The sequence below is a fragment of the Colobus angolensis genome, unplaced genomic scaffold, assembly GCF_000951035.1.
Source record: "Colobus angolensis palliatus isolate OR3802 unplaced genomic scaffold, Cang.pa_1.0 Scaffold177, whole genome shotgun sequence".
In the NCBI taxonomy this organism is placed as follows: Eukaryota; Metazoa; Chordata; class Mammalia; order Primates; family Cercopithecidae; genus Colobus; species Colobus angolensis.
Genome location: NW_012114899.1, coordinates 4630503 through 4647752, shown reverse-complemented (window position 1 = coordinate 4647752; position 17250 = coordinate 4630503). Strand labels below are relative to the sequence as shown.

At 34.4% G+C, this 17250-nt stretch overlaps 1 protein-coding gene across 14 annotated transcripts in view; it reads left to right on the top strand.

The window, feature by feature from the left end:
- The window catches only part of PCDH15 (protocadherin-related 15), a 1021780-nt gene that overhangs the window by 641113 nt on the left and 363417 nt on the right, over positions 1-17250 (top strand). For all 14 annotated transcript variants that reach the window (XM_011938778.1, XM_011938777.1, XM_011938779.1 and 11 more), the window contains 2 exons: positions 979-1113; positions 2581-2730. In XM_011938778.1, coding sequence (XP_011794168.1) covers positions 979-1113; positions 2581-2730 — 285 coding nt within the window. The remainder of the gene's footprint in view (positions 1-978; positions 1114-2580; positions 2731-17250) is intronic.

The following is a 17250-nucleotide window of genomic DNA, read 5'->3' as shown; positions in this document are numbered from 1 at the left end:
GCTATGCATACTTTAAAAGATAGTATAATCTAGAACAACACCTTACCTCCCTGTATCACTCCTTTTTCTTTTTTCATAGCCTTTGTAATAGTCCACTCTCGGAATATTCCTTTTTTCTTTGCTCCACCTGCCTTTCTTTCCTACTATACAGATATCAGTGCTAGCCTTCTTACTTTATATTGCTGTTCTTTCTCTAAATTACAGAGTAGGTTGTCTTCTCTTTCAGGGGTGGCATTGAAATTGCAAAGGGTCTTCAATGCTAAGTTGATTATCTCTCAGAGTTGAATTTTGAAACCCCTTCCTTTTTAAGTATATATCACTTTTTCTAGACTTTCCTATCAGACACATTTGCTAAATTCATGCATATTTTAAATCAAATTATCTGAAATATTTTAATTAAAGTAAACATGTTTCCATTTGGAGAATTTTACAGCATTAAAATACGAAAGAGCAAACGAGATATTTATAGGTAATGAATAATACATAACCAATTTTATTTATATTTTGCATTATAAGTAAGAACAAGATAGTAATATGCATACATGTAGTTTATTACTACAAATCAAGTAATTGTAAAACCTTATTGCTAAAATTTTGAACTGCAATTTTCTTTTCTTGCTTTTATTTCTTATTTCCCTAGTCCAATGCTATTTTGGAAAATATTGATAAATAATCAGTAAGAATATATTTAACTGGGAGTTTTTATATTCTTTCTGTTTTTCAGTTATTTTTCCTTTTTACCATATTGATTATACCTGTGTGTATTTCAGTATTTTGTATTCCATGATATAGGTCACCATCTTTTGAATAGTTTAGATCATTACTGAGTAAATATCTAGTTAAATATTTTTTATCTTTAGAAATTCTTAATATTTTTATCTGGATTTTTGCTATAAATTTCAAACATTAACTTCTAGGTGATGAACTAATAGCTACATTATTTATTCAACGTTTGAAATTATGTCTTTTTTTTCAAAGACAAAAGACCCAGAGCTTCACCTTTTTCTGAATGACTACACCTCAGTCTTCACCGTCACACAGACTGGTATTACTCGTTACCTCACCTTACTTCAACCAGTGGACAGGGAAGAACAGCAAACTTACACCTTTTCGGTAAAGAGCTTTTGTATAAATATACATACGTATGTATGTATGAATATATGTATGTGTGTTTTTATGGAACTGAAAGAGATGTCTGGTTAAAACTGAAAAGGTCATCGATTTGGGGGAAAAACACATTATTTTCAATACCATAGAGAAGATCAACGAAAAATTATTTACATGTATCGCTCTTTGTTTGTAATTTGTGTAGCTATACTAACATTCTTCCTCACAGAAAAAAATACTTTTCAAAATAAAAAAAGAAAGTGTGAATTTCAGTCTTTACCAAAGTCATAATTGTCTTAAATTGAGATACAAATAATTATTTCCTAACCTTTTTTGTTGTTGTTCTTGCATTTTTAATTTAGTCATAAGGTTGAGCCAGTGGTTCTCAAGAGGGAATATATTTTCCCTCCAGTGAACATTTAGCAACATCTGGAGGCATTTTTGTTTGTCACAATTGTGAAGGGGTATTATAGGCATTTAGTAGGTAGACATAAAGGATGCTGCTAATTGTAATACAGAGAACAGCCCCCCACAATAAAGAATTATCTGTCCCAAGGTGTCAATAGCATTGAGGTAAATAAATCATGGGTTAGGCTAATTAAGGGGGGAGAAAAGTAAAGATTATTAAAGTTGTGATTGTAAATGTCATGAGACAGGGAAATACACACATAAACATACATACACATGCACATGCACACAAACGCGTAAATAACAAGTATAGTAGGGTTGACAGTTTAATAAAGATAAAATGTAACTTCTAATTATATTCCAATTTTTGAATCAGACACAGGAGAAAGATGAGCTAAGAGAAAGCACAAATTAAGATATATAGAAATTATTTCTGGAGAAGCCTGCAGAGAAAAAGATGAGAACTTCCAGGAAAGTTTATGTGATGGTTAAAAGTTAGATACAAAATGGATTTAGACAAAGATGGCGGTGCTGTAGCACTGATTTGGCAGGCATTGTTAAAATGTTGATAATGTATAAAATATCACAATTAAATGATGCCATTTAGTCCTTTGAAAATTGCCATTGGGTGAGTTACTGTGATACAATGTGCATATAGGGCGTCTACCTTCCTGATGGTATAAACGTATTGATTGTAAAAGGACTATTGTATACAAAATATGTAAATGCAAATAATATTTTCCAATTAAATTTTTAAGGATTAAATTGTAGTTAACCCTAAGAGTCAGCAATGTTATTGGCCCACTTTAAATGATATTTTGCATATCTGATTATTTAAAATATGCCAGGAGTTGAATACCTTAAAACAAAATCTTCAATACTTGCTTCTTACCATATTAGAACACTTTTAGTATGTGTAATACATCTTTATTACCTCCTTTTACCAACAAAATATTTTTGCACCCTTTCAAATTGTGTAAGAAACGTGTTAAACTGTACGAGCAAACTCTGTACTACTTATATTTGCAGAACATCTCTAGTAAGTGTGTTTTTCTACTCCCAAAGATAACAGCATTTGATGGTGTACAAGAAAGTGAGCCAGTCATCGTCAATATTCAAGTGATGGATGCAAATGATAACACACCAACCTTCCCTGAAATATCCTATGATGTGTATGTTTATACAGATATGAGACCTGGGGACAGTGTCATACAGGTAACTACTCATATAATATGAGTGTACACTCAAAGTTGCTATTTACATGGGCATTATACAATGTGTTCATTAAGAAATTACTTAAGAAACAAAAATTGATTTCACATTTATTGTAAAGCGTAATTAGTTTAAATAGCTTTAAATTTCTGTTACTTTTCAAATAAAAGCATATCTGGCAGGGCATGGTGACTCACACCTGTAATCCCAGTATTTTGGGAGGCTGAGGTGGGCGGATCACAAGGTCAGGGGATCCAGACCATCCTGGCTAACACGGTGAAACCACGTCTCTACTAAAAATACAAAAAAATTAGCTGGGCGTGGTGGCGGGCACCTGTAGTCCCAGCTACTTGGGAGGCTGAGGCAGGAGAATGGCGTGAACCTGGGATGCGGAGCTTGCAGTGAGCTGAGATCGCATCATCACACTCCCCCCTGAGCAAAAAGAGCAAAACTCCATCTCAAAAAAAAAAAAAGTAAAACAAAACAAAACAAAAAAGCAAACACATACACAGACACACACATGCATAAATAAAAGCGTATCTATATGGACTCTAAAGGAGACTTAACTGGTTATTAGAGGTAAACATAGCTATTTGTTGGTAGTTAAGTGAATAAATGCTTGGTTGTTACTTTAAAAAAAAAAACAGCTATTTGACCAGTTTATATTTTATTAATATACTGAATATATTAAATCTTCAAATTACTTTTCACTACTGTAGAAACTGGTTAAATTTCACTTGGAGATAAATACAAAAAACTGCCTTAGTAAATTGGTGCATAATTCCACTAGATATTGGTTACCTAGATAAAATGTAATCATTACAGCAGAGAAAATTTAAATTAGATAGTAAATGGTAAAACACGTAAGTCAGGCAACATCTTTATTCCTGATTTATCTTATTTTTACCATTATCTGTGTTTATTACATTTAAATAAGTTATTTCAAACACACACACACACACACACACACACACACACACACACACAGACTTTTTTCCTCTAGATCGTTTCCTTTCTCATCAAGGTCATATCCCTTATAATATCTGAAATTAACTTATTTTCTTCTTTCCCTCGCTCCAAATTGAAAACTCAGGAGTTTAGCAACTTTGGCTGCCTTGTTTGGCACTATAATGCCAGCACATGGCAGACATATTAGCCATGCAGTACATATTTATTCCAGGGATAAATCATCGCTAACTTTGCATTAATTGCTCATTAAAATTAGAAATCACTCAATGCGGCCGGACGTGGCGGCACACATCTGTAATCCTAGCACATTGGGAGGTCGAGGTGGGCAGATTTCCTGAGCTCAGGAGCTCGAGACCCACCTGGGCAATATGGTGAAACCCCGCCTCTACTAAAATAAAAATTAAAAAAAAAATTAGCCAGACATGGCGGCGTGTGCCTGAAGTCCCAGCTACTCGGGAGGCTGAGGCAGGAGAATTGCTTGAACCCGGGAAGTGGAAGTTGCAGTGAGCCAAGATGGTGCCACTGCACTCCAACCTAGGGACAGAAACAAAACAAAACAAAAACACACACAAAAATGCGAAAGAAAAAAGAAATCGTTCAATTTTTTTTAAAAATTTATTTGTGAAATAAGATATGCTTTCTTGAGTTCTATAGAAGGGGTGACGTGATAGCCTGGGGACTGGGAATCCAACGGAATGTTTATTCCATGTGTAAGTAGCGTCTGCTGTGTATTTAGTAAAGAGAGAAAAGGCGTTTCAAACTGCTACAGTAATTTATTTTTTAATATATTGGTATGGTACTTGTCACATTCATGAAATGAATGTGTTTTAAAACATTTGATTTCAGGGCAGAACTGTAACTAGTTTATTTCTGTATTTGTGGCATCTGTATCTATAGTTCATGGTATATAGTAGATGTTTAATGCAGTAGCTGCTGATGGCAAAAAAGATACTGGGGACTACTACGGAGGGAGAGAGGGAGAAGGGACAATGGAAAAATTAACTATTGTGTACTATGTTCAGTATCTGGGTGACAGAATCAATCATACCCCAAACCTCAACATCATGCAATATACCCAGGTAATAAACTGGAGTATGTACCCTCTGAATCTGAAATAAAAGTTAAAATTATAAAATAAAATAAATATAGTGTAGCTACCTAATAAATGCTTATTTGAGGATGAAAGAAAGCGAGACCCTTAGACAAGTAATAATGAATGAATAAATATATGAAAGAATGGGAAGCTGTAGATACATGGCTATTAGTTCCAGTCAATTGATGGACCATGAGAGCTACATTTTTCTGTGCTAAAGCCCCTTTTCACAGGTAGAAAAACCGTATTTTACATAAATAAAAGAATGACAATTATTGTCATGTCCTTATTTAATTAGACCTGATTTTCATCTCTATGTCATAAATGGAAATGAAAGTAAGTTTACACAGAAAAACAGCCAGCAGGGAACTATAAAGTGTAACTAAGAAAATCATAGCAATTATATGGAAAAACTGTATCTCAAAAATGTTTGCCTTAGGGGATCAAAGGCTTATTTCTCTCATTTGAAGCCTACAAAAGTTAATTTCCCTTATGTATCTCTTTGTAAAACGGATATTTCCTTGCCTTTAAAGACTTATATTTTACATATTTCCCTGAACTATGCAGATTGTAAAGATAGATTGGTGTTTGTATCAGCATGCCTACAATTTAAAAAATTATTTAAAAGTCAACAAATGAAGCTTTATAATTAGTATTTTAATGTTATTTCTGTTATGTGGTAGAAGGATGGTCTCGCTATAAAACATACTCCAAGAACCTAGACATAAAATAGTTCTCATTGAGAGAATATATCTAAAACAAAGAAACTTGATACAAAACTCTGATCTACATATACCCTTTAAGAGTCATGGCCTAGGTCCCTATGCTACACCTTGTCACAACCCTGCCTTTCCCCATTGACCTGACACAAGATACATCAGTTTACTTGGTGGTTAGTAAACTGATGTCAAAGACTGAAAGTGTCAGAAACAAAAGTGACAATGAGCACTTTCAAAAAAAAAGACACTTGAGCAACAAGTTTCAATTATTGTCATTTTCAATGTAGCCATGAGATTCTTTAAGCGTGATGTGAGCACATACTCAATTTTTTAAGTACAGTATATTTTTCTTATTAAGTATCTACCCTGTCTGCAAGGAGCAAATGAGTTGGTTATAAAGTTTTACCCAGATCCTTGTTATAAGTTCTCAGTTATAAAATGAGCTGCTGACTTTATATATATCTCTTACACTTGATTTTGGCCGAAAGGACTGGAGTGATTCTCACACACATGGGTCATGAACAACACTTAGAGGAGTGCTGCCTTAAAGCACCAACATCATCTTCTGTAACTGGAGCTGAAGTATAATCACATCATCTTCCATAACTGGAGCTGAAGTATAATCACATTATTAACACATGCTTTGAGGGAAAATTACTGCATGAGATTATTTCATTTTTCATTCCATGCAGACCATTTTATGGGATGTCAATGCAATCTTATAGGTTGACACTAATAAATACCATGCTCCATAAATACCACTCCACACATTGCTAGTTTTCTTGAAAAGACAATTAGTCCCCATAAAAGATACAGATTTTGCTATTTTGAAGATGTAGATTTAAATACTAGTAGCTAGCTATCCAATTAATGCTCCATAAACACTATTCATAAACATCTGCAATTCTCTTAAACTGTGATTCTCAATGACAATTGAATATTAGCATTCTGCCTGAGGAACTTTTAAAATATTGATGCCAGCACTTTATTCTAAGATGTTTATATTTAAATGATCTGACCACCCATAACAGAGTCACTTAGACAGATTTTATTTAAGAAAATGAAACAGTTCTAATATGCAGCCAATTTTGAGAATTACAGTTTTAAACAACAACATTTTAAAAGTACCACTGAATAATTGTACTTCTTAAGTCATTAAGATAGAATCCCACATAGAGTTGAGTCCTCTGATCCTCACCCCACCTCTTTTCATTGTTCTTTTGTTTTTTAGTTCTCCTTCCCTTCTTCTACGATGCTTCCTACTCCTCTTTCCTATCTTAGACTCTACTCCTTCCAATTTCTGTGTGCCACCAATTATTCCATTTCTTTGACTGCAATAATCTCTTTCCACTGACTAATTCCTTCCCTTTGCCCAATTAACATGCTTAACATCCCCAGGTACTGGTCTAATCCCCACTCCCAGATATAATTCTTCATGCTTTTATCCCCCTCTGATTATTTTCCTTACCAACAAAAATGTATCAATCTCAGTGCCTGCATACATATATTGATCTATATCTATCTCTATATTTATATTTATATTTATCTATCTTATGTATAATATAACCTGAGTTTAACTCACATCACACCACTAAAATCATATAAAATTATATATCCCATCAGTCTATTTCTACATGTCAAATTCAAAAGTCCTTAATCTTGGTAAAACTCTCAACTATACCCTTTTATGAATAACTTCCCTGGTTTCTATCCTACTTCTTTGTTGACTAAGAGATCTTACTGACCCCTTGTTCAATGATCACTCTTTAAAAATTGACATTCTTCAAATACCTATATATACTTCTTTTCTTTTTCATCTATTGTCAAGTTTTCAATCATCACCTCTATGTATACTTGTCTGCCAAAGTTAAATGCCCTGCGATGACCTCTTTCCCAAGCAGCAAGCTGACATTCCAGATATCAGCTGGACATGACAAAGTGGATCTTTCACAAACACTTCACATTGGACATATCCTAAAATACATTAATCCATTATCTTTATTTTAATAAACAAACACGCAGACTCAAAACATGCATCTAGTTGTGTTGGAGGCAGCTATATTGTGATGCGCACCATTAATCTTTAAGCTTCACAGGCAGCAGGGTAGGCACCTTGCAGTCTTGTTTGTTTTCCCTCTGCTTTACCTGCCTACATCCAAACTATTGTTCAGTTTAGGCAATTCCTATTTTAAAATGTATTTGCAGATCATCATTTCCTCTTTTTTTGTTAAAGATTTTGTTTTCTGAGCAGTTTTAGGTACACAGCAAAATTGAGAGGAAGATACAGTGATTTCCCAGGTACTCGCTGTCCCCACAGAGGCATACCTGCCGCATTATAAACACCCCACACCAAAGTGATATATTTGCTACAATTAATGAACTTACATTCACACATCCTTATCATCCAAAGTCTGTACTTTACATTAGGATTCACTCTCAGTGTTTCATGTTATGGTTTTGTACTAATGACGTATACCCACCATTGTAGTACCACACAGAGGAGTTTCACGGCCCTAAAAAACCTGGGCTCTGCCTATGCTTCCCTCCCCCTTGCTTCCTTCCTTCCCCTGACAATCATTGATCTCTCTACTGTCTCATAGTTTTGCCTTTTCCAGGATAGCATATATTTGGAATCATATGGTATGTAGCCTTGTCCAACTGGCTTATTTCATTTAGTAATATGTACTTTAAGTTCCCTCATTTCTTTTCATGACTTAATAGCCCATATCTTTTTAGTGCTGTGTATTATCCCATTATCTAGATGTATCACAGTTTATTCATTCTTTCATGAAAGAGTATTTTGGTTCCTTTCAAGTTTTAGCCATTATTAATAAAGCTGCTGTAATCACCCATGCTAAGTTTTTTTGCTTGGACATAAATTTTCAACTCCTTTTGGTAAATACCAGGGAGTGGGATTGCTGGATCATATAGAATGAATATGGATATCGTTGTTAGAAACTGCGAAGCTGTCTTCTAAGGTGACTCTACTAGTTGGCATTCCCATTTCCACAACCAATTCCTTTTCCTTGCCTATGTGCTGCCATAATTTAGGCTACTACAGTAGACTATGTTGGGCAATCTGGCTATTTCTACAGATTTCCTACCACACTGTTCCAGATGGTTACTCTGAAACTAAGTCAGAACAGATCCTCACCCTCCTGGAAAACCTACCAATGGAAGGAACAAAGCTCCACACATACAGTAAAGACATCTATGTAATACTATTAAATATTTTTGTTTCATCTCCTGCTACATCCCTTCATATTATGGATCTTGAGGATATATAGGATTTTGTTTTACTTGTTTTTAGCATGGAATATTCTTCCTATTCTATAACTGTTGAGAGCTCTCTCAGGTTGAAGGTTTGATCCAAGTTGTATCTTAAAAAAAAATTTCTTTAACACATAGTACAATTGTTATCTCTTTAATATGGGCTTTATTTTCCTAGCAAGTCAAAATTAATTGCTTCCACATACCAGCTATCACCTCCATCTCCTACATATTTTACTGTGGCATGCATTAAGGCTAGCTTTTACATGTCTGTCTCCCCTACTGACCTGTAAATTCCTTTAAGACAAAAATTTTTAATGATCTAACCACCAGTGGTCAGTGTAATAACTTACACACAGTAGGGATTCAGTTAATGTCCATAGAATTTAATTCCCTTGACTAATCTACCCTCAATAAGTTTAGAAAACACCTCATTCTAGATATATGCTCTATTTGGCTTAAGAATTCTATCACACACTAAGTATCATCTCACGTAGTCCTTTCCCGAGATGATCTCTAACTTAACAGCTTTACCCAAGCTACCCCTTCCTGCTCTTAAATTGGAAATATTTTAATTCCTTAGTTATGCTATATCATAGGTCATTGAATATTAGGACTGAAAAAAACTTTGAACATAATTATTTTTCGTAGTCTAATTTTATAGAAAAATGTGAGTTAATATAATGATAGATGACTGTTACAAATTAACGAGGGTTTCAAGTGACAGAGATGATGTGGAATCCAACTTAAAGACAATAGAATTGGGAGGCAGGCTAGCTAGTTGCATTTCTTTCTGCCACTTTGTATTATTACATGACATAACCTTCTGTACATCAGTTTTCCAGTCTTTAAAATGGTAATAATAATAGTATCAACCTGGCAAGAGTGTTGTGATTATTAAACTAATTATATAAACTACTGTCACATGTGTGCTTAGCAAATGCATATGTGGTAACTTGCTATTGTTGTACCATTCTCATAAATTATGTAAAGCACTTAGGATTATTTATTAATATTTGTTACCTTATATATGTATATCTCTGTGTGTCGTGTGTTATTTAGTGCTCTCTGGAGGACACAGGTACATAACATAAAATTACATATTAAATTCTGTTTTTGGCCGGGCGCGGTGGCTCAAGCCTGTAATCCCAGCACTTTGGGAGGCCGAGACGGGCGGATCACGAGGTCGGGAGATCGAGACCATCCTGGCTAACATGGTGAAACCCCGTCTCTACTAAAAAAATACAAAAAACTAGCCGGGCGAGGTGGCAGGCGCCTGTAGTCCCAGCTACTCGGGAGGCTGAGGCAGGAGAATGGCGTGAACCCGGGAGGCGGAGCTTGCAGTGAGCTGAGATCCGGCCACTGCACTCCAGCCTGGGCGACAGAGCGAGACTCCGTCTCAAAAAAAAAAAAAAATTCTGTTTTTATAATTTCAAATATTCAAGTTTAAGATAAAGCTATATAGTATTTTAGTGTCTCTTGACAATTTATTTCACACAAGATTGGGACGGTTCAGACTGGTATGGCCGTAGACGACAATTTGTTTCAAATAATGATTTTGTTTTCTTTGGTTTGTGTGTATAATGTCATGATTAAAGCTTGAGGGTTATATTTACTTAAGGTCTTGATGGAGTTCAGTATTTCAGCAGATACCATATAAAGACTTGATGAGCAAACCTGACAAAAATATAGACCTATTTTTTACATTAATACACAATTTTAATTTATTTTTGATATTTGAAACATTTCATTTTTTTCTAAAGACCATTCCATTTCTTGGCTAAATCTATTTGTATTACAATTGAAATATATACACCAACACGTAATTCTGAACTTATACAGGTTATTCACTCATGCTGAGAACTTTAATTGAATTTCAAGTTTGATTACACTATCTGAATTTTTTTCAGATGGATTATATTCCCCATCTAAGAAACTAGTAAGACCTCAGGAGGCTGAAGTGGGAGAATCTCTTGAACCCGGGAGGTGGAGGTTGCAGTGAGCCGAGGTCGGGCCATTGCAATCCCAGCTGGGTGACAGAATGAGACTCTTTCTCAAAAAAAAAAAAAAAAAAAGAAAAAAGAAAAAGAAAATAGCAACACCTTCTATTTGGTTGGAAAAAGTTATTCTTGACACATTCTCATTTACTCCCATCTCCAATCTATTATCAACTCCTATCAATTTTTCCTCATATACTTATTTACTACATCTACCTGTATTTCTTTCACAGCCACCATCAACTTTCACTTAACCCGTGAAATGTCCTTCTTTGAGTATTATTTATGTCTCCTCTCTCCCTCTTCTTCATTCATTAGCCAGGGGACTATATTAAATTTGAAATCACATCAAATAATTAGCATGCTTGACCCTTTCAATGGTTTTCTACTGCTATAAAAATAAAGTTCATAATCTGTATCCTGTATTACTGGATTAGTGTTCAATTTCTTCACTTAGCATTTTACCCCGCTCTTATCTGTTATGATGCTCCCACTGTGAGGGGATAACTTTTATTCATACGCTTTCTATCTTTTAGGTCTTAATTTGAATGCTACTTCCTCAAAGAAGCCTTCTATGATTTCCTTTTCTCAGTGTTACCTCTTTATTATCTTGGAGCATCCTGATTTCTCCTTCACAGCACATTTCAAAATTTGTAATTATATAGTTAAACTATCTGTTTCCCTCACTTAATTATAGGCCCAAATGGAGTAAAATTATTGTCAATTTTTTTTGCGTACTTTTCTTCTTTTTCCATCACTACTGTATGCCTAACATCTTACCCAGTCCCAGCACATTGACCTTTAATAAATATTTGTTAAATGAATAAATGGATAAAAATAACTAATAGATGTAGGAAAAATGTGTATTAGGAATTTATGTATGAATCGTGGGGAATTACTTATATTTCAGGTTAATTCATTTTTTAAATTTTTACAAGGTAAAATATTTTAAACTACAGTTATATTAGTATCCCTAGAACATAGTACTTCCAAACTGGATTATTCAGAGAATCATTTCAAAAAGGCCCTTGAGATGCTAAACTGACTAAAAACAGAGGTCAATTATATATGATTTTAAAGAGGCAAAGTTGATTAACACATTTATTTGAAATTTATTTATTGTGTAGAGCATTTGAAGTATTGGGTACGATGTCAAATCACAAGAAATAAAGAAACTATCAACATATAGTTTATGACCTTGAGTAATCACTAGACTACTAATGAAGAAAGGCAAACTATATTTTGGTTTTATAATACATGACAAATATCATCAAATTCAACATTATTTAGTGTTTAGCACATATTTCAGTATATCTTAAAACTGTAGGGGCTATGTAGTCTAGAGTAAGCTTTTCCATTTTATAAATTTGGAGAAAATGCTAATGCTAGCATTATAGTAATCACAATTCCCTGCATTTTGAATTTGTATAACTGAAAAAGAATATTTAGGTTTTATATTATTTTTCAGACATTACCCCCTTTCCTTGATATATTTAACAGTACAGCTTTTTAAAGAAAACTTATTTGTAAACACAATTAGTTAATATTTATCTATCTTTTTTTGTCAGGTGAAAGTTATCCAATTTCATGGTCCAATTGCAATAATTAATGCTTACGTGCTTGCATTTTTTTTTTTTTTTTTGAGACGGAGTCTTGCTCTGTTGCCCAGGCTGGAGTGCAGTGGCGAGATCTCGATCTCCACTTACTGCAAGCTCCGCCTCCCGGGTTCACGCCATTCTCCTGCCTCAGCCCCCCTGTGTAGCTGGGACTACAGGCGCCCGCCACCGCGCCCGGCTAATTTTTTGTATTTTTAGTAGAGACAGGGTTTCATCGTCACCATGTTAGCCAGGATGGTCTCGATCTCCTGACCTCGTGATCCACCTGTCTCAGCGTCCCAAAGTGCTGGGATTACAGGCATGAGCCACCACGCCCGGCCTGGTGCTTGCATTTTTTATGAAGCTTTTGCTTATTTATATGTGATTGTTTTTACAATCATGTAAATTGTGTATTTTTAATTTTTACTATATTTATGCTCATACTTATGGTTCTATATATTGCTGGTTTACTAGATATTTGACTTGAAATTTGATATTGCTCTAGAAGAAACAAAATGTACAATATATTTTATACTATTTTCTTTATTATGTGTCCTATCCTGAGATAAATAAAACATTTCCTTGATCAGTTTTAGCTTTTATTCACCTGTTGTTCTGCAAAAGAGCTCACTTTCTTTTCAGCTTTCCCTGGTAGTAAATTTTGTTATAATGTCCAACCATAGTCATCTGAGTAAAATAAAAATAGTTAGATATTGAGATATTTCAAATACAAGGGATCTTAGGGGAGAAAAAGAATATTTAAATAGAGCAGTGGGGATTTCTTAAAACCTAGTACGTTTGCTCATCCAGTTTGGCAAAGGAAACCAACAAACAAAAGCACTATTGTGCAAGTCCTAATATATGTATGTTGCATGTTGTATTACTTTCTTGGCTAGATTATAATTTAATCTACACAGATTTTTAGGTGATTCATACTAAACTAAGTGCTCTGAAAAATACATAGAATGAATAAGGCACAGCCCTAATCCTCAGGAAGTTGACCATATTTGGCAAGAAATAATCCTTCTTCACAGTGAAATAATCAGAAAATGTTGCAATTATTGAACTGTTAAATTTGATGAGCAAGACTAAGAGCACTAATGAGAATTCATCAAAAGTGAGTGGGGATGATGATCTCTTAGAGCTTCATGAATTTCTCAAGATGTTTAGTACTCAGATAGGCAGGTGAAGATAATATGATGCTGAAGATGAAATGATATGGCCAAAGGCATGAGGCCTTAAAGATACGAATTTAACTGCCATTGGAGAGAAGAGGAAATGAATGCGAAAAGATTTGCTTTTCTTTTACTAAGCCAAATATGTGTTGGTTTATTCTGCCAGCCCCTTGGTCATGACAGGCTTTTCTGTACCTTTGTAATGTATTTTTATGTTTCTATAACAGCATTTCAATTAAAGGTAAGTTTCTCTCTCATCTCCATTCCTAGAGCACCTGCTGTTTGACAGAAGTTATTCTTTCTGTTTCTTTTCCACTCTTCATTTTTCAGAGTCAGACATTTGGTACAAATTAAGGTCTGAATAAATGGATGCAATTATTTATAAATTAATTTAAGATGGCTACCTTGCATAGTAGAGTAGTTTAGATTTGGCATTGTATACAATATGAGATTTCTTGAAGATGTATGAAAGACTGGGTCCTTAAATTAATGAATTAAAGCTAATGAGATGGAAATTGATGGAAGTCAACTTTGAGGAAATCCTTTTTTGAGAGTATAAGTTGAGCATGAGAGAATTTGATAGCATTGGAGCACTTAAGGTTCCAGTTTCCAGTCTCAGAGTTTGAGTAGTTAGAACCAATGAACCTTTACAAAAGGATCACAAAGTTGCTGCAGAAAAGAAACAAGCCCTTTAAATAATCAGGCAGTGAAAAGAAATGCTTTAAAGTCATCTTCTTTTTGTTTTATTTCTTGGCATTTTATTGGGAAGAAAAATGCATAAATGGAAGATTCATCTTCAGTGACAATTATTCATTCATATAAATATTTAATGATGATGTTATTATTAATGTTGTCAATATCTTTTTCCAAATTATACACCCAAAGTGATAAATTTACCAACCACCTACTCTACTGAGGTGCCCATTATATTGGATTATTCTAGGATGTGCTTGAGAGAGGGTGGAAAACTGCGAGCCTGTTATGCTTTTTAGCTTTAAAGAATCACTCATTCACATTAAGACCAGAGATAATAAATCTGAAAATAAATACTTTTACAATGCCCAATTTGCTGGACCAGCAGGAGTTATTGAAGAACTTCCTGAATTTTATTGACACATGAAGAAATCAACAAACATAAAAGCAAACCCATTATATCATTTTCCCATCAGAAATCACACTGAATAGTGAATTTCCAGTGATATTTTAATGAGCAGCAGCCTTAAGTTCAGACTGAATGCCAACCCGGAGAGACTCAGTGGACCTCACACAGCTCCAAGTTGATTTAGCTTTAAATAAGGATAATAGACAGACAATAATATAGCTTTTATGGCAATAGCATAGTAGAAGTCTTATAACCTTTAGATATAATATCTTATGTCTTCTAAGTCATCTGCACTCAGTATGTGTTACCCACTTGCTACACATTTCTGAGGAATCTTCTTAAAATTTTTGTTACACTAACTTCTATAATATCTAGTGCATTAAAAATAGACGTTAAAACACTATCACCAGAACATATTTCATACAGTAAGAAGTTGGAACTCCCTCTACAAAGCAAATTAACAACCATAGATAGATTCACCTAAATGTTCTGACATTTCTTTAACATTTGAAAGACTATTTTTTTCCACTTATCATCTATTACTTCTGCCTTTTTATAAGCATTGATAGAGACGTTGAACTGGGTATATTAGTTTACAGATGTAGATTCAATTCTTTCTCTGGCAAATCTTTCTACATAAGGATTACCTAGCTTGTAAGTTTTATGTTGCTTGTCCAAATAATCTTTTTGTCCTAGAGATCAATATGCACTCAAATTTCATTTTTATCTAACTACATAAATGAATTTAAAAATCTCTTATTACACGATAGAGCTGAGGCAGAGAGACGAAATATTTAACACAGCACACTTTAATATCACCATGTTGTTTTCTCAACTTTCCTAGCAAAAAATAGACTTTTCCTATATATCATGCATTTTACATTATCAGAGTAGTCATTAGATACTCTTTCTCAGACAATGCTGCATCTGGCCTGATAGCATAACCATAAACCATCCCTTAGGAATAAACTTTCACTTGCAAAAGCTTCTGCATATGAATGCAGCACACCAGTCACTTTTCTTTTATAAAGCAATGCATTATTGATTCTTAGGCTGTCCAAACCTCACCAAAGGTACCATGAAGAAGATAAGTTTGTTTCCTAGTTCATAGAAGTATGACTGTGATAGAAGATTGATAATGCCTATACTTATAAATGACATCTTGGTATAGTTTAGATTGTCCATAGTTCCCAGAGATATGTCCCTCCTGACTTGATCTTCTAGTATAGCCAACTAGAACCATTTAAATACATCAAAATTTATTATAATAATTGTTTCAGTAATCATTGATTGCTCAGTAATCATTCCTGAATAATGCCAAGTTATTGAAAAAGAATGTTCCCGACTTTGCTTATTTGGGTTAATATGTTTGCCTAAAAGCCATCTCTACTTGATTCAATAAACTAATTTATTGAACTTAAAATCCCTCTTAGTACTTTATGTCCAGTGTTGATTAAGGTGACTCAAGGATTGTTCTGGTTTTGGTTTGGCTCTGTGTCCCCACACAAATCTCACCTTGAGTTGTGAACTTTAGTATTGCAGGAGGGGCCTAGCTGGAGGTAATTGGATCATGGAGGCAAATTTCTCCCATGCTGTTCTCATGATAGTGAGTGACTTCTCATGAGATCTGATGGTTTCAAAGTGTATGACACTTCCCCTCTCGCTCTCTCTCTCTCCTGCTGCCATGGGAAAAAGGTGCTTCCTTATCCTTTGCCTTCTGTGATAATTGTAAGTTTCCTGAGACCTCCCAGTCATGCTTCCTGTTAATCCTGTGGAACTGTGAGTCAATTAAACCTCTTTTCTTCATAGATTACCCAGTCTGAGGTAGTTCTTTATAGCAGTGTGAAAACAGACTAATACATTTCATCTAAGTATATATGATATGGATATTATTAAATTATATTGTGTGCATACAGAAGTATTGTTTCTCCCAGAAGCTTGTAGATTAGGCATATTCTACCTCTAGGTGAAGTTCAACCTGAGTGTGCAAAAGGATCCCTGTAATTGCCCTTGAGAATTTCTAGGAACAAATCATCAGTGATATGGGATCACCATGTAACCTTACTATTCACCTTCTTGTTTACAATTCTGATTCCATAAACATTTGTTTATATTTCATCCAACTCTTAACCACTTCTGGTGAGGCAAAAAAGAAAAATAGACTCTGGCATACTAGGAAACCACCAAAGAATGCCTTAAGTGATATCATTGTTACGCATAACTATACATGTATAAGCTATGGCTGCTGCCAGCCACTGCATATCAGATAAGGTCAAAGTTAGAATTTAACTCAAGGCTTCAAATGTAAAATTAGGATAAGTATAACCAACAATAAAAGGCCCAAGTGATACAATCCTATCTCATATTCTGGCATGTCATAAGGAGACATTAACCCCAAATGATCCCAGTAGAGTTCTCAAGTATATCTTGTACCTTGATTTGTGCCACATCTGTGCAATTCTCCAGCATTGGCTATTAATCATTACTACATCTGAAAGAACTGCTAAGAAGATTATACTGTTGCTATGAAATGTTCTCTCAGAGGAAAATATGAAGGTATCTTATCTTGAAATCTTTATTTGCGTGCTGTCCATTCTATAGTC